Source organism: Saccopteryx bilineata, chromosome 2, assembly GCF_036850765.1.
Source record: "Saccopteryx bilineata isolate mSacBil1 chromosome 2, mSacBil1_pri_phased_curated, whole genome shotgun sequence".
Lineage (NCBI taxonomy): Eukaryota > Metazoa > Chordata > Mammalia > Chiroptera > Emballonuridae > Saccopteryx > Saccopteryx bilineata.
The window spans coordinates 13,685,802-13,709,888 of NC_089491.1; the positions used below are offsets into that span (position 1 = coordinate 13,685,802).

The following is a 24,087-nucleotide window of genomic DNA, read 5'->3' on the forward strand; positions in this document are numbered from 1 at the left end:
AATACAGAAAAAAAAAAAAGGCATAAAATGTAGAAGATAGCCTGTCTACTTCCCAGTGATCAGCTGCCCAGTGACATTTATAATAGTTTACTAGAAGGAAAGATATGGAATCCGTGTGGTCTAGGTTGTTGGGTCAAGGCAAACCGTCAGAGAGCTTTGCTCTGGGTACCATTGTTCCTGCTGCCTTTCCTGACCCTGCCTTGGTGCTCACTCTGCGGTGGGAGCCATTATAAGAAGCACTGGTTTTAAACTGACATCGTATGCGTAAAGAACTGAAAACAGTGCGCGACACGTAGTTCAGTAGTATTAGAATGTTAGCCGTTATTATTAGGATGTTGTTGAGGACGTCGTGCCCTCCCTCCCTTGCCGTCGGGGGTGGGGGTGGGGGTGGGGACATCACAGGGACTTTTCTCACTGGCATCCATCCCAGGGAAAGCTGGGCTTCTCCTTGAGCAACTATTATGTCTTCTGTCTTGTAACAGCTTGTCGTCAAAGTGTGGCTTTCACCTGTTCCTTTCCTCTTTCCTTTGGCTATCAGAAAGCTGCCCCGCCCCGCACCGCTAACAGTGCCAACCATTGAAGCGTCTGTTTCTCTGTGTTCAGTCCACCTTATGTTTCATCCTGCCCACGCTCTTTCTTTAGCCCTACGGATTCATTCTAAAGTGTCTATCTACTTATCATCTATCTATCTCTACAAGCCACTGCATATCCCTTAAAAAAAAAAAAAAAAAAGAAGTATGTGGGTTTTTTTAAATCAATATTTAAAGTATTTTAAAAGATGAAGCAACTTAAGTGCTCATCTCTAATGACTGGATTCCCAAGATGGGGTATATTAACATAATGGAATATTATCCAGCCCTAAAAAGTAAGGAGATTCTGACATGCTACAACATGGATGAAGCTTGAGGACATTATGCTAAGTGAAATAAGTCAGCCACAAAAGGACAGCTACTATATGATGCCACTCACATGAGGTACTTAGAGCAGTCAGGTTCATAGAGACAGAAGTATAATGGCGGTGGCCAGGGGCAGGGGGAGGGGAGAATGGGGAGTTAGTGTTTAATAGGGTGGAGTTTCAGATTTACAAGCAGGAAAGAGTCATGGGGATGGGTGGTGAGGATGGCTGCAGAACTCTGAGAATGCGTTTAATGCCAGTGAGCTGTACGCTTAAAACTGGTGAAGATGCTAAATGTTACGTTGTATGTATTTTGACGCAATAAAAAAAAGCCCCATTATTTTTAAAGTATTTCAGAGGAATAGAACTCTTAAAGTTATATGGCCATCTTTAAAGTCACCTAGTATTGATTTTATTAAAAAGCACAGACATGGATACTTTAATTTTATAATTATATTAGTTCCCATTTTCCCCATCATTTAGCCTACCTTCTGATCTTCGTAAAATATTACTGTTAAGTTGACATTTACCTTTTTATTGACAAACAGCATTCCCAGAGAATACATGATTTATGCTGCACTATAAACCGCTTGGTGCGTAGTATGCTGCCTGTGAATTACAAAGTGAGCACTCTGGGTAATGCCACCTAGGACTGAAAATGGAACCTCCCCAGAGCGGAGCCCTCCCTCCCACGCCCCCCCCCCCCCCCCCCCCCAGCCACCGCCTACCCCCCACAGGCTACCACCCTCCTGATTTCGAATACCTTTTCACCTGTTTTTGAACTTGACATATAAACACAGTTGGACAATATAGAGTCCTCTGTGTCCGCTTCTCTCACTCAACATTCCGTTGTATTGTTGGATGGAGTAGGAATTCATTCATTTTCATTGTTGAAGGGAATTAGATTTTAAAAATGCACCCCGGTTTATTTTTTCTATATTCTATCATTGTTGACTATTACTTCATGTCCTTTTGGGGAACAAGATGGGCAATAGAAGAAATTAAATTAAATGTGTGAAGGAATGAATGCGCTTTTAAGTTGTCGCAGATATGCCTCTTCACTCCCAGTGGCTTGGCCGTAGAGCCCCTAGGGCCAAGTTCCTCCCCCGTCAGGACTTTTTGGAGAGGCCCTATGTTGTTCTTAATGCCGTCTGTCCTAGACCCAGCTCAAGTGGCACCTTTCATTCATGTATTCAATAAGTAAGCATTAAACATCCACTGTGTGCGCGCACTGTCTTGGCATCTGGGGCTACCTCGGGCGTGAAGACAGAGGGCAGCTGCTGCCTTCATGGAGCATAGGTCCTAATGGCATGGAATCCCCCCTCCCCGCCCGCACTCTAATATTTCCCATCCCTCTGACCTCCGCTCAGTGCTCTTCCCTGCATCAACCCTTCTCGGTTAGTCCTCGTTGAGTCTGGCCCTGCACTTCCGGCCCTCAACCAAGCAGGTGAGGAGTGCCCCTCCCCCGCCCTACCCCATTCCCAGACTGCTGCTCCCGGTTACCCGCCCACACATTGCAGACACACAGACACCGCACTCCCCAGTGCTGATCTCCGCTTCGGTAGCTCACAGTCTGCTGCTCTCCGCACCCCTGGCCCGTGATCCGTAAGAAGCCTGGTTCGTGGGGGGCCCCTCATGCTCCCCTTGCTCGAGGATCACGCACCTGCGCTGTCTGTGGTCCAATGATCGCGCTTCCCTCAACAGAGTTTCTGAGTTTTATGGTTGTTTAAGGCAGGAGTGTAAAATTGCCATCATTCTGTCACGGCCCAAAGCAGAAGTGTCTGCTTGTCTTTTTAATGGCCCCATATTATTCCATTCCGGGGGCAGAACTTAACTCTAGCGGATTTTTTCAGGTGCAGTCTGTTTCCTGTGGAGCAAGGAGAAATGGAAGGTTTAGAGAGTATATTCGTTCTTGCCCCTCCCTCATGCTCACTTACCAGGGGCTCTGGGTTGCCCTTTCTCTTTTCTTCTTCTATTGCGGCAAAATAGACATCACCTAAATTTTATCATTTCTGTGATTTTTAAATGATTTTAAAGTGTATAGTTCTGTGTCATTAAGTGTGTTCACAATGTTGTGCAACCATCAATCCTAGTGGGTTTTAAAGGTAAGTGTATTTATGGAAGTGAAAATTGATTTCTAGCACACAACAGAAAATATTTGTTTGAATAACGAGGTGATTTAATCCTGTCACTGGAAAGAATATTTTTTTAATTTGTCACAATGCTTTTGGCTACAAATAACTGAAAACCCAATTGAACTTGGCGTACCTCAACTCCAGGGAATGACGCAGCGCCCAAGGCAGGACGCCCAAAGCCAGAGCAGCTCAGTGCTGGCCGGTGCGGAGGCTCCGTGACATCGGGTCAGCCGGGGACTTGCCGTCTTCTGCTCTCCATCCTCAGTGCCGTGGCTTCGTCCTCGGCTTTGTCCCCCTCCAGTTACAGGATGATCTCTGTAGTTTCAGGTGTCATATCCCAAGTTAGCATCTTGAGACAGGAAATGGGACCACCCCTCCTCACGTATCTTTAAAGAGTCAAGAAACCATTTCCAGAAGCCCCTTTGCCAGTATCTTATTACATCACATTGGCCAGAATTGGGTCCTGGTCCCAAACCTACATCATTATTGTCAATCGTGGCAGCGGGCCCACCACAGTTGGTTTAGACCAACCAGAAGTCACCCTGCTCTGTGCTTTGGGCCGAGGTCAGCCTCCCCTGAAGCATGTGGCCTGAGGACGGGGCACGGATTCCTGAGTAGCAGGTGACCTCTGTCAGGAAACAGGAAGGGAGGAAATGGATCCTAGACAGGTCATCAGTCATGTCTTTGTAATGGCTCCCCAACCCAAAAATAAACCAGCCCCGGTCCCAAGGGAGAAACATTCACCTGGTGAGAAATTAAGTTTGTCTAAATAAAGAATCTTAACTGGAGATCAAATTTCCTAACAATTTTTCCAGCCGTCTGACCACCATCAGCTACCGGTCAAGCCTGGGGTGGTTAGCCATGCTCAGGCTCACCGGAGCTCATGACTTCTTTGGCCTGCTGCCGCTTCTCCCGTTCTGATTTCTGGCCTCCTTTCCAAGCTCCGCTCGGGAAGAACTTCCTCTGAAATTCTCCCCTGAACCCAGAATCAAAATGAATTTTCCCTTTTTCTGTATTCTCTTCCATTCTGCTTTGCATACCCACTGCCTATCCAAGCTCATTCCCCCTTTATTTCTCTGTCTAAAAATTATAGAAGTAATAATCAACCTGCCTTGTAACTAATTCAGACACTGCACCAAGTGCGTAAATTGACAGTCCAGTCTTCCCATTTAGCCTTTCCCTAAATCGCAGCTCCACTTTCCAGTGATAACCACTGTAAACGATTTGCTCTGGTCCTTCCGAACTCCATGATAGTTCAACCTGCAAGGGGACATGGTTTGTATTGTTATTGTAAGTTGTATAGGGATGGAATCATTCTATGTGCTCTGCTATGCCAGTGCCATTCTGTGACTTTCTGTTTTACTTCCCAGAACAGTCAGAACATCTTTCCATATCGGTCGATCCAGCTGTAGACGTTATTGTCTCTACAGCCCGAGTGCTATTGTATTTTGGGGTTTTTCTATACTTTTTATAACCCCCGATGATGGGGACCGGTTATTTCCACTGTTTCACATTTCAAACAGTGGTACCAGGAACCACTCTCCCTTGCGTGTGTGTGTGCATGTGTGCGTGTGTGTGTGTGTGTGTGTGTGTTTGTCTACATAAGTCAATATTTATGCAGGATAGATCCCTAGAAATAACATTTCAGGGTCCAAGAATAGGTGATTTAAAATTTTGATAGCTCCTGCCAAATTTTATGAGGGTGTTTTGGGGCCAGCTGCTGCTGGTATAAGATAAGCAATTTCCAGACTTTCCAACTTTATAAACCAATAAAATTTAAAAACAAATTGTCGAGATAACATAAAGAAAGTAGCCAACATTTTCTTTTTCCATGTAAGGAAATTGGGGGGAAAACCAAGTACCAATCATTAGCTTGAACCATGTGCAATTAATATTTTAAAAATGTCAAAATAGTTAAGGTTTGTCTGAATAAAGTAATAAGAACTTTAACTAAGTGGTAGAGCGTCGGCCTGGCGTGCAGAAGTCCCGGGTTCGATTCCCGGCCAGGGCACATAGGAGAAGAGCCCATCTGCTTCTCCACCCCTCCCCCTCTCCTTCCTCTCTGTCTCTCTCTCTTCCCCTCCCGCAGCCCAGGCTCCACTGGAGCAAAGATGGCCCGGGCGCTGGGGATGGCTCCTCGGCCTCTGCCCCAGGCGCTAGAGTGGCTCTGGTCACAACAGAGCGATGCCAGGGAGGGGCAGAGCATCGCCCCCTGGTGGGCAGAGCGTCGCCCCTGCTGGGCGTGCCGGGTGGATCCCGGTCGGGCGCATGCGGGAGTCTGTCTGACTCTCCCTGTTTCCGGCTTCAGAAAAATACAGAAAAAAAAACAAACCCTGGGCTTGCCTGGTCAAGGCACATATGGGAGTTGATGCTTCCTACTCCTCCCCCTTCTCTCTCCTCTATCTAAAAAAAAAAAAAAAGAACTTTAACTAGTGATCAATTTCTGAAAGGTTTAACTTAATACGGCCATCATGATTTCATGACACACACATGCTCACACATTCACACTCGCATTTCTCATTTTACCCATCACGTGGGTGAACACTTAATCTCATGTCCGGGATTGCTGGTGCAGAATCATTGACCAATGGCTACCTCCCACCACCACCTCCTCTGCCACCACCAACATGTCCGTTCTGTAACTAGGAGAGCGGTGTGGTGGAGAGACAATGAGAATGAAGTGGCTCATGTTCCTGTCCTGGGTCCCTTACACTAGGGGTACGTCCCTGTGGAGACAGGATGAGGGGCAGAAGTTGATGAGTCTGGGTGACAGGACCCATGACACTTGACACACACAGGACCCTGAGAGCCACAGGAGGCACAGGCTCTCCCTGACCCCCAGTCCTGTCCCCATCGCTCCATGGAATCTGGCTCCATTCAAAGGCAGAAGCCTAGGGAGTGTGAAGAGGGAGCCCTCTTGCTGTGGCCTGGTGCTCACCTGACAGCCTTGCTCGGGAGCGGGGCCACTCCAAGCAGCCTCGTGGGCTGTGGAAACGGACCCTCGGGAGTCCGCGCAGGAGAGGCAGAACAGGAGGGTTCTGCGTGATGATGAGGGCTTTGGCACTGGTCATGGGCGCTCGTGAGGTCTTCACAGGAACTCTCGGCAATGCCCGAGTAACCTGCTAGGGAAGGTGAGAGCAGGACGAGCCCCTGGCTCTGTTACTGGGCAGGTGGAGAGCTACTGAGACAGTCCATGTTTGGGCTTGCCATTTTATTAGAAACGCCAGCCTGTAGACTGTTTCTTGAAGCCGTGGACTGGGTCTTCTTCAACTCTGATTCCCTGTCCCCACCTGGACCCAGGCCTTGCAGATAGCAGGTGTTCAGGTCATTTTCTTCTGATAGTACGGGCCCCCTCGCAGGAGTTGGCAGACTTGTCCTGTCAAGGGCCTGATAGAAAGTATTCTAGGCTCTCCTGGCCATACCACCTCTGTCACAGGTACTCAGTTCTGCCCTTGCCATGTGAAATCAAACAGACGTGGCTATGTCCCAGTAAAACTTTATTTACAAAAACAGATGGCAAGTTGGTTTTGGCCCAAGGGCCATAGCGCGTCGACCCCTGCCCGATGTTACAGGGGAAGGGACACGAGCAGACTGTCTTAGGGTCAGAGGCTACCTTCATTACTTGTGAGCTGTACTGAACCATAGCCGGATGAGCTCTTCTACCTTTTTGAGCCTTAGTTTCCCCAAATAAAGGGATAACAGTTGCTGCCTTCAGGATTGTCGTGAGAGTTAAATGAGATGGTGCATGCAGAGGACCCCGCAGAGCACCGGCATGCAGCTTGGGGCGGGCCACAGGCACTGATGGCGGACGCTGCACCCCAAGCCCCACAGCCCAGCTTCCTCTGCCCGGCCTGTCCAGGGAATGACAGGAAGCAGGAGGCGGGACTTTTCAGGGCTGGCAGAATGAAGTGATTGGCGCTTTGATCTTGTTTTGACGCAAGCACTGGGCAGAGACATGACATCCTGGGTCCTCCTCACACACAGCCTCCAGGGGTCAGTTCAGTAGCCTCCTGGTTTTATTACATCCATCACAATCAGCCAAAGGCCTCCAAAAACACAGCCCTAGACAGGTCGTGAGCCTGTCTGGGGATTAGAAATATCCTTTTCCATTAAGCGTAAATTAACTTAATCACCAGGTGTGAAAGATAAGCAACATAAACAGTGTTCCCTGAAGCTTTCATTGAAATTAATATTCTATTTAAAATTTAGCTTGTGTTTTCTAGGACTTGAACCCTTTCAAAGAGGTAATACCTGCCGTAAATTTTTACTTGACCGAGTGGCAGAGATGAATGGGCTGAGGACAGTGATGTACTATGCAATTTAACTTTGCCTCCCGGACTTCTTTTCGCCAACGATGGATCTGTACGTCTTAAAGAAATAGTCTCGTCTTTGACCATTTTTAGAAGCCATCAGACTTACGCAAAAAAAAAAAAAAAAAAAAAATTAAAAAATGAAACTCTGAATTGAAATGACTAAGAGCAAGATACTTCAAGTCTTACTGTTCGGATCCGTGTTGTGGGAAGTGCTCTTAAGATAAACCAGGCAGAAAGAGGTGTTGACAGGGGCTACCGGGAGGCCTCTACACTGACTGCTTCGGGTTGGCCTCTGTTTGTCTGGAGCGGGTGAGTGGAGATGGGGACCGTGCTCAGGGCTCACTGCACTCCTTATCAGACTTCACAGGGGAGAGCACCTGGGGAGAATCCTGCAGGGTCAGCACGGCACTGTGGGCAGAGCGCTGAAGTCAGACAGACCTGTCTTCGGATCCCGGTTATTTTTCCCGGCTCTGCGCTTGAGCAAGTCTCCTAACTTTTCCAAGCCTCGCGTCCCTAATCTGTAAAACAAGGAAAATAATGTCCGCCTCGTAGAATCATTGTGAGGGATAGAAATCATCTCAGTCCCTTCAACACATCCCGTTCTAGGTGCTTACTGAATACTTGATATTATGTATCTGTCTTAGAAATAGTTGTCGAACATCTGCCACGTGCCGGATTCTAGAGTAAGCGCTGAGGAACATCCAGTAAGATCCAGCCCCCGCTCCTGAGATGCTCATAGATCCAATAGAGGACAGAGGCAGAGGAAGAAGAAAGTCACAATTTAGGGTGACAAGTCAGTCCATCGGGGAAAGCATGAGCAAGGCACAGGGGTGACAGAGAGAAGAGAGTGGTGCACTTTGGAGGAAATGACATCTGCCAGGGTTTGATGGCATAGAGAGACTCGCACAGTACACGGGCGGAGAAGGACATTCTGAGTAGAAGGACTGACTTATCCAAAGGCAGAGAGGCGTGTAGAGGCACTTTGTGTCTGGAGGATTATAAGCAGTGCGGTACTATTAGATGGGGAAGAAGGGTGGGGAGGGAGAATCGTAATGTGGGTGCAGCCTCTGAAGACCAGGATTTGAAGCGTTCTAGATGATTCTTCAGCTTGGCCATGGAGGTCTAGGGGGCACCCCTTGGTGCCAGCCAACCCCAAGGTGCTCAAGATGTTCAGACTGGAAGGTGTCTCTCCCAAAAGGAAGCCCCACTGTTGACTTCCATAGAGTTGCAGCCTTGAAGGCAGCAGGTGACAGACTCGAAGCCCCACTGGACGAGGGGCCTTGGCGGCCAGACCCCAGTCCCTGCTCTATCTACGCACCGACGACCTCACATAAGCACCACTGGACGAGGGGCCTCGGCAGCCAGACCCCAGTCCCTGCTCTATCTACCCACTGACGACCTCACGTAAGCACCACTGGACGAGGGGCCTCGGCGGCCAGACCCCAGTCCCTGCTCTATCTACCCACTGACGACCTCACATAAGCCCCACTGGACGAGGGGCCTCGGGGGCCAGACCCCAGTCCCTGCTCTCTCTACGCACCGACGACCTCACCTAAACACCACTGGATGAGGGGCCTCGGGGGCCAGACCCCAGTCCCTGCTCTATCTACCCACTGACAACCTCACGTAAGCTCCTTGGCAGCAGGGGCGCAATGTCTCATTCAGCTTGGAGTCCCCAGTTTGGGGCCTGCCACCCAGTAGAAGCTGGTAAATGTCTGTTGGGTAAATGCTCACATGCCCCATGGCCCGTCTTTAGCCCGCCTCCCTCACTGTGCTGGTCCGAGGACCGGGGACCTAACGGGTGAACACCCTTGGCAGAGTCTCGGCATTGAGTCAAATCTAAGTGTCTGGTCATCGTTGTTATTGTTAAAAACAGGTGCACATCAATTAGAACCTGGACCCAGCGTTGAAAGACCAGCTTCCCCACCCACCTGGGGGGTGATGACGACAGGCTGTCTCATTTCACAAAACCCAGCCTCGGCCCTTTCAGAAAACAAAGAAATGCAAACCACATAGTTAGGTTTGGCGATTTGTCTTTTTAGCATTGCAAAGTTGACTTCTCAGTCAAAACAATAATTATATTTCAGACTATCAAAGAAATCCAGTTTCTTTCCCGTGTAATCTTGAACAGTGTTCATTTACAGGGGGGAAACGTTGAAATTGTACCCACAAAGCAAGCAGCATCTCAAAAGAAAAATGTTTTCCCCAAACATTGCCAACTGTCTCGACAGTTCAGAACATCCATCCCTTCCTCCCCAGACCCACAAGCCTTTGCTTTAACGATCAACGTGCTCTAAAGGAACCACCGCAGCACAGGGCTGGAACCCGTGTTTGGCTCGAAGCTGTACTAACGCGTCCCTGTTTCCCAAACTGTTACCCTCAGCTGATGGGGGAACTGTGAAGGAACTGGCAAGCCCCTAAAGTGCCACACAAAATATGGGGACGTTTACCGAAGCAGCAGCGTGCTAAAGAACTGGGATGAGAATTAGAGTCTGAAATCAAGCCACGCTACCCTCTCTGCAGGGGAGTAAGTAGCACGCCTCAGCCCGAGCAGTAGCCAAAGGACAGCACACGCGCCTCATGAGAGAGTGTCAGGATGTGAGACTTACCAAGGTCACATGCAAAAAGCCAAATGGATTGTGTTTCCCCCCCGGAGACCTATGGCTGGGGCTTTTGAAAACTGGCACTCAGGGTCTGCAAAGAACCACAGTTTTGGCTCTGAACTTGCACACTGTATTGCACGGACAAATTGATTATCCCTTTCTAGGCCTCCGTTTCCTCGTCTGTATGTTGAAATAATATTGGTAGAAATTGGAGTGTTGAACCCTGGAAAGGATAGAGAGTTGTTGGCAGTCCTCACGGCCTCAGAGCCTGTATTGTCCCTTTCCCCCTTCTTCACTGTCCCAGAGCACCTCTGTCCTCTGGACCCGACCCAGGTCCTGCTTCTGCAGAGCTGCCCCAACCCGCCCCTCCTGGGGCTTTCCCTAACCCCGTCTGCTGAGCGATGACGCGTACAGGGCCAACTCTGCGCCTTATTTTCTTCGACCCAAAGGGAGAATTTGGCCACGGCGATTCCTGAAGTCCCTTCCAACAGAAAACTGAGAGTCCCCAAGCACTTAAGGGCTCACGCTGGCCAGGTCAAGACAGTGGAACCTGGGCTGTTGGAGACCTTTGGGGGCAAAGGATTCCTTTGTTCTCTGAATGGTCTTGTATTTAACCTGCTAACTGGGAATCTTGGATCCTTAAATACTTTTCAGTAGATTTGACTTATTATCTGAAGGCTGATTCTGCAAACCTGTCTCAGGTTGTTCTGTGACGCGCTGGTGTCCCTGAAGAGCCCGGGGTTCTTGCCTCAGCTCTGGGCAGTTTTTCAGAGCTGAGGCAAGAGCCTCCTCCTCTGTTTTCAGACTGGCAGCTGTCACTTTGTGCGCCGCAGATCGGATGGTCGTGGCGTCCGTCTCCTCTATTCTCCTTTGCTGGTGTGCCGGGCAGTGTGATGGTCTGAAAATCAGATCACGCGTGTCAGAAGCGTGGGTAAAGCAGGAGTATGTGGGTGTGGAGCGAGGCCCCAGAGGCCCTGCTCTTGCTTGCAGACACAAACTTTGGGATGTGAACTTGGAGATCTTGATTTGGCTCCTCAGGGAGCTTCCCACTTGCCTCCTGGTTCTCAGCATGATCTGAACGGAGGAAGTGGTTGTGTGCCTGAGTTGTGTGTCCCTGCCACCTGGAAGTCTCGTGATAATTGCCTGTACTGACCCTTCTCTCTCATCTTTCCTCCCTCGCTGCTCTCCGCACACCTTAGGCTCCATCCCCGTTACTTCCGTTCCAGAGCTGTGCCCTTCCCGCCCACACTCCTGTTTGTTTACGCACGCCGTTTCCTTTGCACGGAACCCGAGCATTCCTCTCCTCCTGCCTGTCACCCCTCTCGGCCCCAGCACCACCACCTTGCGGAAGCCTTGGAAACCTGCCCCAAAGTCTCAGGCGAGCAGCCCCGTTGTCCCCGTGGCCGCCCCTCGATTCACACTTCCGGCACACTGAGTGATCTGTCTGTGTGGGTGACGCCTCTGCCGAAGTGCAGTCATCCTAGGACCGACTGCCCAGTTCAGCTCTGTACCTCTATGCCCGGCACGGCATCTGGCCCACGGCAGGTCCTCAGTTAGGGTTGGAAGAAGGAACAAACGGGCCCTGGCCGGTTGGCTCAGCGGTAGAGCGTCGGCCTGGCGTGCGGGGGACCCGGGTTCGATTCCCGGCCAGGGCACATAGGAGAAGCGCCCATTTGCTTCTCCACACCCCCTCCTTCCTCTCTGTCTCTCTCTTCCCCTCCCGCAGCCAAGGCTCCATTGGAGCAAAGATGGCCCGGGCGCTGGGGATGGCTCCTTGGCCTCTGCCCCAGGCGCTAGAGTGGCTCTGGTCTCGGCAGAGCGACGCCCCGGAGGGGCAGAGCATCGTGGGCGTGCTGGTGGATCCCAGTCGGGCGCATGCGGGAGTCTGTCTGACTGTCTCTCCCCGTTTCCAGCTTCAGAAAAAAAAACCAAAAAACAGGACCTTATTTGGAAGTAGGGTCTTTATGGAGGTAATCAAGTTAAAACGAGGTTGTTCAGGTAGACCCTAGTCCAATACAACTGGCATCCTCACGAGGAAATTTGGACAGAGGGAGAAGATGGCCAACTACAAGCCCAGGAGGAAAACCCAGAACCATGGCTCCTAGAGGACCAGCATGTCTGCATGTGTGTCCCTCAGAGGAGATGCTCCACTAGTTGAAGATGTCTGTGACTATGGACAAACAAATGGAGAGATAAGTAGAGGAAACCACCCTTGAAATGAAAAATGACTTCATCAGTACTTCAATATTTTATGAATTCCGAGTGCAGCGCTGTCAGAATGGGAGACAGATCTCTCTGCATAGCTCATGAAGCCCCAGCATGTGGTAGGATCTTCCTCCTGCCAGCACTAAGTATTCTGCTTCGTGAGAATAATCACGAAGTGAGGCTGCTTTCCTGGACACGTGAAAGCCTGAATGAGTGTCATCACGATGGCTGCGTTGACACTGCTCTTGGCCGAAGAATTGTCCCCTGCCTCACACACTTGAGAAGAGAGAAACAAGGGGTCTGATAAAACATCAGAACTGGGAGGGGCCATACAGTCATCTATTCCAGCCTGCTCGTTTTACTGATGGGAAAACTGAGGTTGTTTGAGGGGCATGGAATTCCCTGGGTCTCATGCTAGTTTGGGACGATGGGATGTATGTAGAGGAAAACATAGTGTACAAAGGGTTTGGTACGATCCGTGGGTCTTGGAATGTATTTGCTACAGAGCAGGGGGGACCTCTGCATTCCCCTCTGAATTCCATCCCAGCACAGTGCTGCTTACTGCCTGGGAGGGACTCCATGAATATCTGTGAACTAACGAATGAATTTGTCTTTCATTTTGGAGCCACAGACATTTTAGAAGAAATAATCTTGTCCTCTGACCATCATGGTATGGACAGTGCTGAGCTGGCATTGGGTCTCCTTTCTCGTTCCCGTGTGGATCCATTCATTACACCAGATCCCTAGCAGGGCACGGCCCACGCGCTTACTGGCAAGTTGAGAACCAGTCCCCATCCTGTTGAGGTGTGCCTGTTATTTGTTGATCTTCATGCTCAGACTTGAGAATCACACTAAGTGTGCCTGCTGGGAGCTCCCAGCCCAGCGGGCAACTTGAAGAAATAACTCAAATCTGATGAAGACCAACGTCAGTGCTAACTGAGGCTCTGGCGGTGAGCTATGGGAGGGAGGGTGATCAATTCTGCCCGAGGGAGTCGGGGGAGGGTTCATGGAGAAGACAGATATTTAAAAAAAAAAATTTATTACATAAATGCATTCTGAGCAGCTGACATCTCGAGTTCACATTCTACACAAGAAACTCAAAAATAGAGTTCACTGTTTCCAATTCTGGCTGTTTAAGGTGCTGACTCAGACCCAGAGCCATAGCTTTGAGGAATGGATCTAAAGAATAATTAGAGATACAAATCTCAGCGTCTATTTCCTATGACTGGGAGAGTGACTGTGGGTCACTTGAAAATATTGCTTAATCTCATTACTTCTAGTTTCATACAACTCCTATGTGAAATATTTTTAAGCCAATATTTGTGTTGAAATTAATGTCTCACCCTATTTTATTGTGAGGTCTGTAGTTAACTTCAGGGTAAACAAGATTATAGCAGAGGAAAAAAAGCTTTGAATTGGTGACTATGAATTTATTCCTTGGCAACTGATAAGATCACAGACTAAAACCAGATTATATACCAAGAAAGAGCCTTAAAATTTTTAATATCTGTTGACTCAGAAATTTCACTTCTGAAATTTTACACCAAAGGTATAATAAAAAATTATGAGAAAAACTTGTCATGTAAATATGTTCATCCAAGAAGTGAAAAATCGGAAATAATCTAAATATTCATTAGTTTGAGAGGGTCATTCAGTCATTGAAGATATGTATAAATAACTGGTGATATGGCAGAAAGGTTTATAATAAAATGTTAAATGTAAAAGCAGCCTCCAAAATTGTATATGTAGCATGGTTTCAACTATATGAAAAAAAGATATATTCATAGGAAAGGACTAGAAGGGAATTTACCAAAATATTAAAAGTGATCATTTCTGGATAGTGAGATTATGTGTTTTTTTCCTCTAACCTATGTAGTTCTTTATTTTTTGTGTCTTCTACAAAGAGATTTATTGCGCTCTGAAAACCAGCGGTGTTAGAACACCCACAACTTGGACTTGGGTAGGAATATAGACTAGCACATTCCGAGGTGTGGGCAGCGCCACCAGAAACACAGTTGAGAAAACTTTTCAAAGTGAAAAGAGCATGAGCCTCTAATCTTGAATTCTTTTGGGTCCACAGCTGAGGGTGCATGATATCAGGAGGAGCGTGGAAGGCCAGCCCCCAGCCCACACGGTAACTAATGCGCTGGTGGTCTCACGGCTTTCTGAGCTTCCTTAATTCACAGTTGGACCAAGACGGCACGCAGGAGTATGAAGAATGGCAACTGCTTCCTGGTGGAAGAAGCAGGCAGGGAGACCAGTCAGATGGGCAGAGGACTTGATCAGGGTGTCCTCCTCCTAGTGGGCAACTCCTGGAGTACCAGACAGGCACTGAGTCCTCCTAGTGGGCAACTCCTGGAATACCAGACAGGCACTGAGGCAGAAGCCCCGTCGGGTGGACCACCTCCGTGAGAGCTGGGTTAGCAGCCGCTAGAGTCTGGCTTATGCCAGGCGTGAGGATTCCCAGCTAAAGCGATTGTGACTCCCCCTGCTGGGCCAGGCCTGGCTCCAGACTTGGGCAGGGCTAAGCCGGCTGGTGATGGTCTCTGGGCAGACTGTGTGGGAGGGACTTCAGCTGCCAGCGGATGGCTGGTGAGCTCCTGGTGAGCAGTCTCTTAAAGGTGTAGTAATGTATTAAAGCCAAACAGTTGTAGATGTCCCTTTGATGGTCACTGTCAAATGTAGAAATATTTTTAGTTAGTATTTTCTCCAATGCTGTTTCCAAAGAAAGCTCAGTCATAAGTGTGGGGATTCAAGGAATTTGTGTTTCATTTTCAGACGTGGTGCGTGAAACGAAGTTAGCCTGTGTCTTTACATTTAATACATTGTATTCAGGGTCTCTGAACCACGCTGGAAAAAACCTGCAAATCCCTGGCTGTAAGATGACAGAATAAATATCAATCCATTCAAAGCACAGGAGAAAATACACCCAGCGTTTTCTTAAAATACTTTACATTTACCTAATCCTTTTAATTACATCGTTGCCTGTGTGCACCAGGACAGATTTGTGAAGTGTAGACACGGCCGGCACTGTGTACACCTAGTAATGTGTGTGTGTATGTAAAATGAGTGTTTTAAAACATTTTAGAGAAATATATAACCTCTTATTTTATATTTATATAAAATATTACTTCATCTTTATAACAACCTTATAAGGGAGAAATCTCCATTTTAAGAATGAAAAAACAGAATCAGAAGAGACAAGTGACTTGCCCAAAATCACACATCTAAGTGGCAGAGTTGGGACTTGAACCCAACTCCAGTGTCTCTTTCCTGCCTGTCGGGCAGAGGAGGGGCTTCCTGCCCCTCGGGGCTGGGGTCTGCGCGGTGATGCCTGCAGGCCCTCCCGACCCCTCCCTGAAGTTCAGGCACCCGCAGATTTCCCTCCACATACCTCTCTGGGCAACCACAAACATGTCCGTTCCCAAGGATGCGGAGTGTGAGTGAGTGCCGTTGGGAATGATTAGAGAAAGAGGACCCGGGAGTCGGGGAGTGAAGACGGACGAGGGGAGGAGAGAGGCAGCCCAGGACAGTCTGGCCGCTGAGGCTGGGCGTGAGACAAGGGGGCTGGGGGGCTGGGGGATGTGCTGGGGCTTCAGAACCGACCACCACGTGTGTCAAGAGGAGAGGAGTTCCCTGGGGAAGTGGGCCGGGGGGCGGTTCCTTGGCCCAGAGTTAGGAAGTGGGCTGAAGTCCCCGGAGCTAGTGAGGGGTGGGAGCGGAGTGTGGTAGGCACGTTGAGGGATTCCCAGCCTCTGAGCACCTACCTGAACACGGAGCACCCTGCACATTCACATTCACATCCTATGACCCCGGCAGGGTCCCAGCGGTAGGATTCAGCAACTGGTTATTCAGTTAGAGGTGACTGAAGTTTTGGATAGTGGGACACACACACTCCACTCACACACACAGTAAACACGCACTCACACACACACGTACACAGAACCTGGTCCAGACATCTCCTTTCACCTGGGAGGGAGAAGGTCTGCAAGTGTCCAGGGAGCACAGCGTGGCATCTTTCTGTTCCTAATCTGGAGACACGTGCAGTGAAGAGAAGATCTTTTATTTGGGCCCTGTCCTTATTGCTTCATTTCCGTGAACACAGGACTTTGGTAAAGGGCCTTCATCAGTGTGCTCCTGCCCTGGGCCCCCCAACTTTTCTTCTCAACCATGAATTCCTTCATCCCAACGGGCTCTGACCTCGAGGGTCTCAAGGGTTCCGCGTCTGTGTCCCAGCACGTACCGCACCCTCACGCAACGCCCTCCTTCCAGGCGTCTGCCAGCAGCGGGCGTAGCTCCTCGCCAGGCGTAAGCCCTGTCTGTGCCCATCGCTTGGCACGTGGGAGGTGCCACTTGTTCATCTGCTTGGTGCCAACTGAAAGGTGTTTGGTGCCTATGGCTGTGTCAAACCATTCGAGAGGACGTGGAATCCAGGATGTCACTGCGCCCTCCCCAAGGGTGTGTGTAGCGTCCTCACTCTTTCCCAGCTTGGCTGGCCCGCTTAGAGGGGCCCCCCTCCCGGCCCCCCCTGCAACCGCTCTGTAGAAGTTCCATGTATTTGTCTTAAACAAAACAGCTTGCAAAATAAGTTCATTATGCTTTCTGCTTTCAGCTTTCCAGATCTCTATATGGACAGAAAACACAGATTCCCTCTCGGTTCTGACAGACTGCCTTCAGCGAAGCTTCACCTCTCGAAGCTTTCCATAGTCAGGTACCGGCCAGTGGCGTCCACACAGCTGGAGGACCCTGCACCTCCTGTCCCTGTAGCCACACCTGTCAGCGGGGGCGGCCCAGTGGGCGCGGGCAGGGGCGTGGGGCGTCGGCAGTAGAGATGTAATGAAGACCATTTCCAGTTCTCCCTTCCTGAGAGGGAAGCAGCCTGGCAGAGGGGAGAAAGAAAGTGTCCGACAAAAGAAAAGCTTGACGCGTATCTGCTGTGTGACTTGGGACAAATTACTTACACTCTCTGAGCCTCAGGCTCCTCGCCTATACAATGGAGGTGATAATACCCAGCTCGTAGGATCGTTGTGCAAGCCCAGAGTAACGTTTTGTAGAAGCGCGAGCACAGCTACGCCGAGTCTCACAGGCCGTGCACACTGAAGCGCACCCAGAGGGGTCGGGAAGCAGACAGAGAGGCCATCCGGACAGAGAACTCCGACGCGTTAGCAGTGGCAACGTGCGGGTGTTGAAACAAAGGGGGGGTTATTTTTTTCCTCTTTCTGCCTTTCTGTATCTTTAAATATTTTTTTCCATGAACATCTATTGACTTTATAATTAGAAAAATAGAAAATAAACTAAGAAGCATAAAATAGGAAAAAAAGAAATAATATACTTTAAGTACCCAGCATACACTGGCACTTGCTAAATGGTAACTGTTTTTACTAATTAGTCATTACGCCTAATAATAATAATTAGGAGCAATGATTTCCTCTGGGACCAGGGGTTGTGAATTAGTCTGGTAGTGGTAGCGGGTGACTCGCAGCTCCCACCCCAGTGAACAAGATTTCTGGGTTCACTTCCAGCTGGGGCCACCCGTCGCTCGCCTCCCGATCCTCTTGCCGACAGCCCGTGCTCCAGACCCCGCGTGGCTGCCGCCGCTTCCCCTCCACGCAGTGCCACACGGGAACAGGGCTCCTGAGCTCACGACCAAGGGCAGTGCTCTTTCAGGGCGGCAGAGGTATTCGCCATGCAGGGGCTCAGCAGAGGAGGGTGGCAGCGGCCGTGGGGGACACTGCCATCCCTCTGTTGATGGCAGGCCATTTGTCTAGGGGCCACTAGGAGCAAGAGGGTCGAGAGTCACATCTATTTCTTCTGTTTTGGTAACAGAGAAGGTCCTTGGGAAAAGAGCTTCCCAACACCTAACACCAACTTGATGCTGCTAGTTGGAAGATTATGGAAGTTAAAATGTTTCCTTCTCTCTTCAGTTATTGCTGTAGTGATGATGCATGGTCAGGATTTAGGCAAAGTGAGATTTGGGGGCTAAGGACCCAGTAGGTTCAACCAGAGAGAATTAAAATTTGGCATTAAGGAAGGAGGAAGCGAAATCTCTTAACTAGCTGTGAGCCTGTGAGCAGGTCGGTCAACCTCTCTGAACTTGTGTCCTCAGATGGAAAATGAGAGATCTGCATAGCTGGTCCCTGAGGCCCTGGAAGTTTTCAATTCTGTGACATGCTGATTATAAATACAGTTGGTTCGGAGAAGAAAGAGGACTTAGAGGTCTTCTCTGCTCAGTGGGCAAGCTGCCAAAATATGATGGCCGAGACAGCAAAGGACAGTAATCCTCTCTGGGGCTGACACTTGTCAGTGTGGCCCCCAGAGGTGACAAACGATGGCAGGACTTCAGCTGGCGGCTTCTAGAATCGTGGCAACAGCAGATCTAACTGAAGTGCTTACTATCTCTCTGTGGCGTCCTAGTGCTGAGGCCGAGCCGCTAGGTGTGAAATGTCCAGGGACGGTGGCAGGTGCCCCCATTCGGAGCGTTGTGTCTAATGCTCGGGCTCCCTGCTGGAGTGGCACAGCCACTGTTTCCCACACGGAGCAGCGGGGCTCGAGAGGCTGGCTCACACTTCCCTAGAGAGGCTGGCTCACACTTCCCTGGACACTAGCTGCGCATCTACTGTGCGCCTGGTGCCTGGCATTGAGGACCAAGAGCGAGCAAGATTATCCTTCCCCGCCTGGAGCTGGCAGTTTAGAACCAGCTGCAGACAAGTACACGAGCCATTACAGGACAGTGTAAAACGCTCCACAAGAGGTAAAAACAAGGTGTCATGGAGGACAGTGGAGGGGGCCATCCATGCCAGCATATGTGTAGGGTGAGGCGACATATGACATTCTGGGCAGAGGCAACAGCATGTGCAAAGGCTCAGGGCTGATAAATCAAGGGAGAACATGGTGAGCAGTGCAGTCTGGCCAGCGCTGACCTGGGCATGTGGTACAGCCTGAGCCTGGGAGGGGCACAGAGCTGAGCATGACAGGACTTGGCCAGGCCAGCGAGCTTAGGCTTTATCCTGCAGGCAGAGGGGAGCCCGTCATTCATGTGTTCACGCACTCAGCCAATATTCACGAGCACCTACTGTGCGCCAGGGCTGAGGAGTCAGGGTGGTAAACTACCCCGCCAAGCCTCTGTGAACCTGGCGTTCTGTATTGGGCTGGAGGGAAAGAGGACAGGAGATGGCCAATAAAGGAAGTGTAAATGCACAGAATCGACACTCTGGTAAGTGGCGGTGAGTGCCGTGGAGAACAGTGGCACGGGGACAGGACCCTGGAGGCGGGGAAGTGCGGGTCACACTGTCTGTGAGCTGAGGGGGAGGTGCTGTCTGAGAAGGGGACATTTCCCAAAAGCACTTGAAGGAAGTGAGGGAGAGAGAGAGCAGGGACAGGTGTAGGGCCGCCAGTGACACAGTCAGATCTGCATTTTGGTGTTGAAAAGGGAGGTTGGAAACGAGATTAGTGAAGAGATTCAGGTGACCCACCGATGAGGTGACAGGTGATGGTGGCTTGGATTTGGGGGTGCGGCAATAGGAATGGAGAGAAGTGGGTGAACTGAGATGACAGAGGGACATGTGACACCTCAGATGTCATGGCTCCTCGGTATGGTAGAGAGGGCGAATGAAGCTCTTCCCTCTGGTGTCTGTGCGCCACGTTCGAAGCAGCACGGTCCACAGTAGCCCAAAGGGGCAGCAGCCTCGGTGTTCACTGACAGAGGAACGATGAACAAAACGTGGTGTGGACACACAATGGCATATTTATTATTCAGCCTTTGAAAGGAAGGCCATTCTGACACTTGCTACAACATGGATGAACCTTAAAGACATTATGTTAAGTGAAATAAGCCAGACACAGAAGAGCAAATACTGCCTGGATCCACTTATATGAAGTACCCAGGGCAATCAGACTCACAGAGACAGGAGAACGTAGACTGGTGCTCATCATGGGTTGGGAGAAGGGAGGAATAGGCAGTTGATATTTAATGGATACAGAGTGTCAGTTTTGTTTTGTTTTTGTATTTTTTCTGAAGCTGGAAACGGGGAGAGACAGTCAGACAGACTCCCGCATGCGCCCTACTGGGATCCACCCGGCTTGCCCACCAGGGGCGATGCTCTGTCCACCAGGGGGCGATGCTCTGCCCCTCCCTGGCGTCGCTCTGTTGCGACCAGAGCCACTCTAGCACCTGGGGCAGAGGCCAAGGAGCCATCCCCAGCGCCCGGGCCAACTTTGTTCCAATGGAGCCTTGGCTGCGGGAGGGGAAGAGAGAGACAGAGAGGAAGGAGAGGGGGAGGGGTGGAGAAGCAGATGGGCGCTTCTCCTGTGTGCCCTGGCCGGGAATCGAACCCGGGACTTCTGCACGCCAGGCCGATGCTCTACCACTGAGCCAACCGGCCAGGGCCCAGAGTGTCAGTTTTATGGAAGATAAAAGAGTTCTAGAGATGAATGATGGTGATGGTTGCATAACAATACGAATGGCACTGAACTGTACCCTTAAAAATAGTTAAAATGGTAAATTTTGTGTTTTATCTATATTTTATGAAAATGTTAAAAAAAATCTTATAATAATTTGCTAAAGAATTAGATGACCTCATACACATCACAGCCTGGCACAGAGTAAACTCGCATCACCTCTCATTACACATTATGACTATTCTTATGCCAGGACAGCCCAACTTTGATAAAACAGCACTAGAATCCATGCTCCAGCACTTGTGAGCTGTGTGACCTTGGGCACACCGCATCACCCGCCTGAGCCTCGTTTCCACCTTTAAAGATAAATCCTCCCTAGCAGGGATGAGGGCAGGACTGAGTGGGACCTGTGTCCAAGTCCCCAGCGGAGCCTGGACGCCATAGCCTCCCATAAACAGCCACTGTCACCATGGGGACACAAGATCACAGTTATGCAAGCAAAATGACTACAGTGACACGACAAGCAGATTTAGACAGAAACAGCACCTCCCTTCTGCGAGTTGAGGTTCTGGCAGAACCCTGAAACCACACCTTTGCAGCAGCTTCCGCTGCACGTCCGTGTCTGGCCAGGGAGACCTAGTCCTCCCAGTCTAAGTACGAGTCACTGAGCCCCTGCTCCGGGCCTGGCCCCAGCTGCCGTGTGAGAGTCAGGAAGGGGTCCCACAGGGGCTCTGCCTGCAGAGAGCTGATAATGGCCCAAGCAAGAGTGGAGGACATTGTCACAGCAAACCACACTGGGAGTTGGGGAAGCTGAGTTCTTAACCCAAGTGCCAGGAAGCCTTGAACAATTCATGTCCTGTCCCCAGAGCCCAGTCCTTGTCCGTGCTCGGAACGAGGACCTCAGACTTGCTGGTCTCTGTGACTTGAAGCTATTTCCTTCCCAAACACATCGATTCCCTTGTCGCTCCCTCTGGGAGCAGTCAGTAGGGCTTAGGGCAGGGGTCCCCAAACTTTTTTCACAGGGGGCCAGTTCACTATCCCTCAGACCGTTGGAGGGCTGGACTATAAAAAAAACTATGAACAAATCCCTATGCACACTGCACATATCTTATTTTAAAGTAAAAAGACAAAACTGAAATAAATACAATATTTAAAATAAGGAACAAGTAAATTTAAATCAACAAACTGACCAGTACTTCAATGGGAACTATGCTCCTCTCACTGACCACCAATGAAAGAGGTGCCCCTTCCGGAAGTGCAGCGGGGGCCGGATAAATGGCCTCAGGGGGCCGCATGCAGCCTGCAGGCCGTAGTTTGGGGACCCCTGGCTTAGGGTATTCGGGGAAAGTTGAACCGGAGTCACTGCCTCCTGTGCTCTACACACCTGGCCTTGGTGGCTTAGGGATCACTGAGATGGGCTTGTCCCCATGGCATGCTGGGACCCCAGCAGAAGACTGGTGCGGAAGAGGACAATGCTGGGACCCAGAGGCCTAGAGTAGGGACCAGAGGCCAAAGCTAAAAGGATTAAGGGTGAAGACTCCACAGCGTGGTAGCTCCAGGCTAACTGGGAACCGCTGTCACCAGGCCTCCATTGCCCCCAGGCCTCCGCTGCCCCCAGACCCCGCTGCCCCCAGACTCCACTGCCCCCAGACCTCCGCTGCCCCCAGACCCCGCTGCCCCCAGACCCCGCTGCCCCCAGGCCTCCGCTGCCCCCAGACCCCGCTGCCCCCAGGCCTCCGCTGCCCCCAGACCCCGCTGCCCCCAGGCCCCGCTGCCCCCAGACCCCGCTGCCCCCAGACCCCGCTGCCCCCAGACCCCGCTGCCCCCAGGCCTCCGCTGCCCCCAGACCCCGCTGCCCCCAGACCCCGCTGCCCCCAGGCCTCCGCTGCCCCCAGACCCCGCTGCCCCCAGACTCCACTGCCCCACCCCAGAGCCAGGCGTACCTGACTCCTGAGGAACACACCTGCCACCAGCCCTGGCCGGGGCGACTGTCTGTGAAGGCAGGCATAGCCTGGGCTTGATCGGCCTGCCCAAGGGGCAGAAGCCCCTCTAGTGAGATCGCATCGCTACCCCAGGGGCCAGAGGAGAAGAGGACAGCTTTCATGTGTTTGCTCTCAAAGAACCTCTGCCCGGCGGTCACTGAGGGGTCTGCTTCTTTGGCCTCTGTCTCCCTTCAGCTATGGGACCGCAGGAACGCGTCCGGGCCTCTTCTCGTTGCCTTCTGGTCTTCTCTCCACCTCACTCCAGGGCACGGTCAGCTCACTCCACACGGGGTGCTGCACCAGGGCTTTCTCATCTGAGCCAGGCTTCGACGGAGTCAAAGCCAGCAGAGCTCGGGTCCGGGGGATCACTGGTATGTGCACCAGCAGAGCCATTCCCGGTCAAATTCTCAGCAGCAAACTGCAGTCGATTAACGTGGGGAGAGAAATGGCAGGTTATCACTGACTGCACGGCCATCCATATGCATGAAGCCCGGGGACCTGACTCCCCTGCAGAATTAAGCGTCACCTTTGGAGAGACCAATTTCAGAGAGCTCTTGACTCCCTGCCCCTGCTACCCGCCCCCCCCCCACACACACACACCTGCTTTCCCACCAGCCAGAGGAAACGCCGCTCACTCTGCGGCCGCAAAGGGAGCGCGGGCTGCCCACGTGCAATCTGTGCTCTTGAAGAGTTTGATGGGCTCCTGCCACTTCAGAAATTGGTCACATTTAGAAATATTCAGCTTCAGTGAACATGTCATGGCTGTGTACAGGAAAAACATACTATTATCTCCAGAGCTTGCCTGAAACAACGGGCTTGTTCCCGAAACAGATGTTTTGTGAAAGCCACTGTGACAGGCTCGTCAGAGCTGGAGATGAGCCAGCGCCTAGTTCCCAGCCTCGCAAGGACACCACCGTCGCCGTGCTGCCCACTCGTCCCCCACACCTGGGCTCAGAGCGGATACTCCCCGTGGCTCCTCCTTCTGGCTCGTGGGCTCTGAAGTTAAACGTTTTACAAGCCTGATATTGTAGACGAAGGCAGTCAGCCAGGGCTGCCCCGGGAGAGGTTTCCAAGGTAATGACTCAGAGTATCTTAGTTTGGTTCAGCTAACTGGTATGGAGTGCCTACTGGGCCCCGGGCACTATTCTGGTTGCTTTCGGATACATGATCTCAGTAACTCTCTGAGGTCACCCATTTCAGAGATAAGGAAACTGAGACCTCAAATGTATTGGTTTCCTAGGGCTGCTCTAAGAAGTTACCACAAACTTGATGGCTTAAAACAACAGAAAGGTGTTCCTTCCCAGTTCTGGAAGGCAGAAGTCTGAAGTCAAGGTGCTCAGCCCCTCCTAAGTGATGCTTTTAGAAGAGATTCCTTCCTTGTTCCTTCCGGCATTTGGGGGGCTCCAGGACTTTGTTGGCTTGTGGCGGCATCAATCTCGTCTCTGCCTCTGTCTTCCGATAGCCTCTTTTCTCTGTGTGTCTGCCTTCTGTTCTAAGGACTCACGATCTAGGGCCCGCTCTAAATCAGGGTAATCTCATCTCCGAGACCCTTAACTT

The 24,087-nt window shown here is 50.8% G+C and overlaps 1 protein-coding gene across 4 annotated transcripts in view; it reads left to right on the forward strand.

Moving 5' to 3' along the window:
• The window catches only part of TTLL11 (tubulin tyrosine ligase like 11), a 202,543-nt gene that overhangs the window by 120,839 nt on the left and 57,617 nt on the right, over positions 1-24,087 (forward strand). For 2 of the 4 annotated variants that reach the window (XM_066256315.1, XM_066256316.1), the window contains one exon: positions 16,764-16,862. The exons of the other annotated variants lie outside the window; for them this stretch is intronic. In XM_066256315.1, the coding sequence (XP_066112412.1) occupies positions 16,764-16,862 (99 nt within the window). The remainder of the gene's footprint in view (positions 1-16,763; positions 16,863-24,087) is intronic. 4 annotated transcript variants of the gene reach the window in all.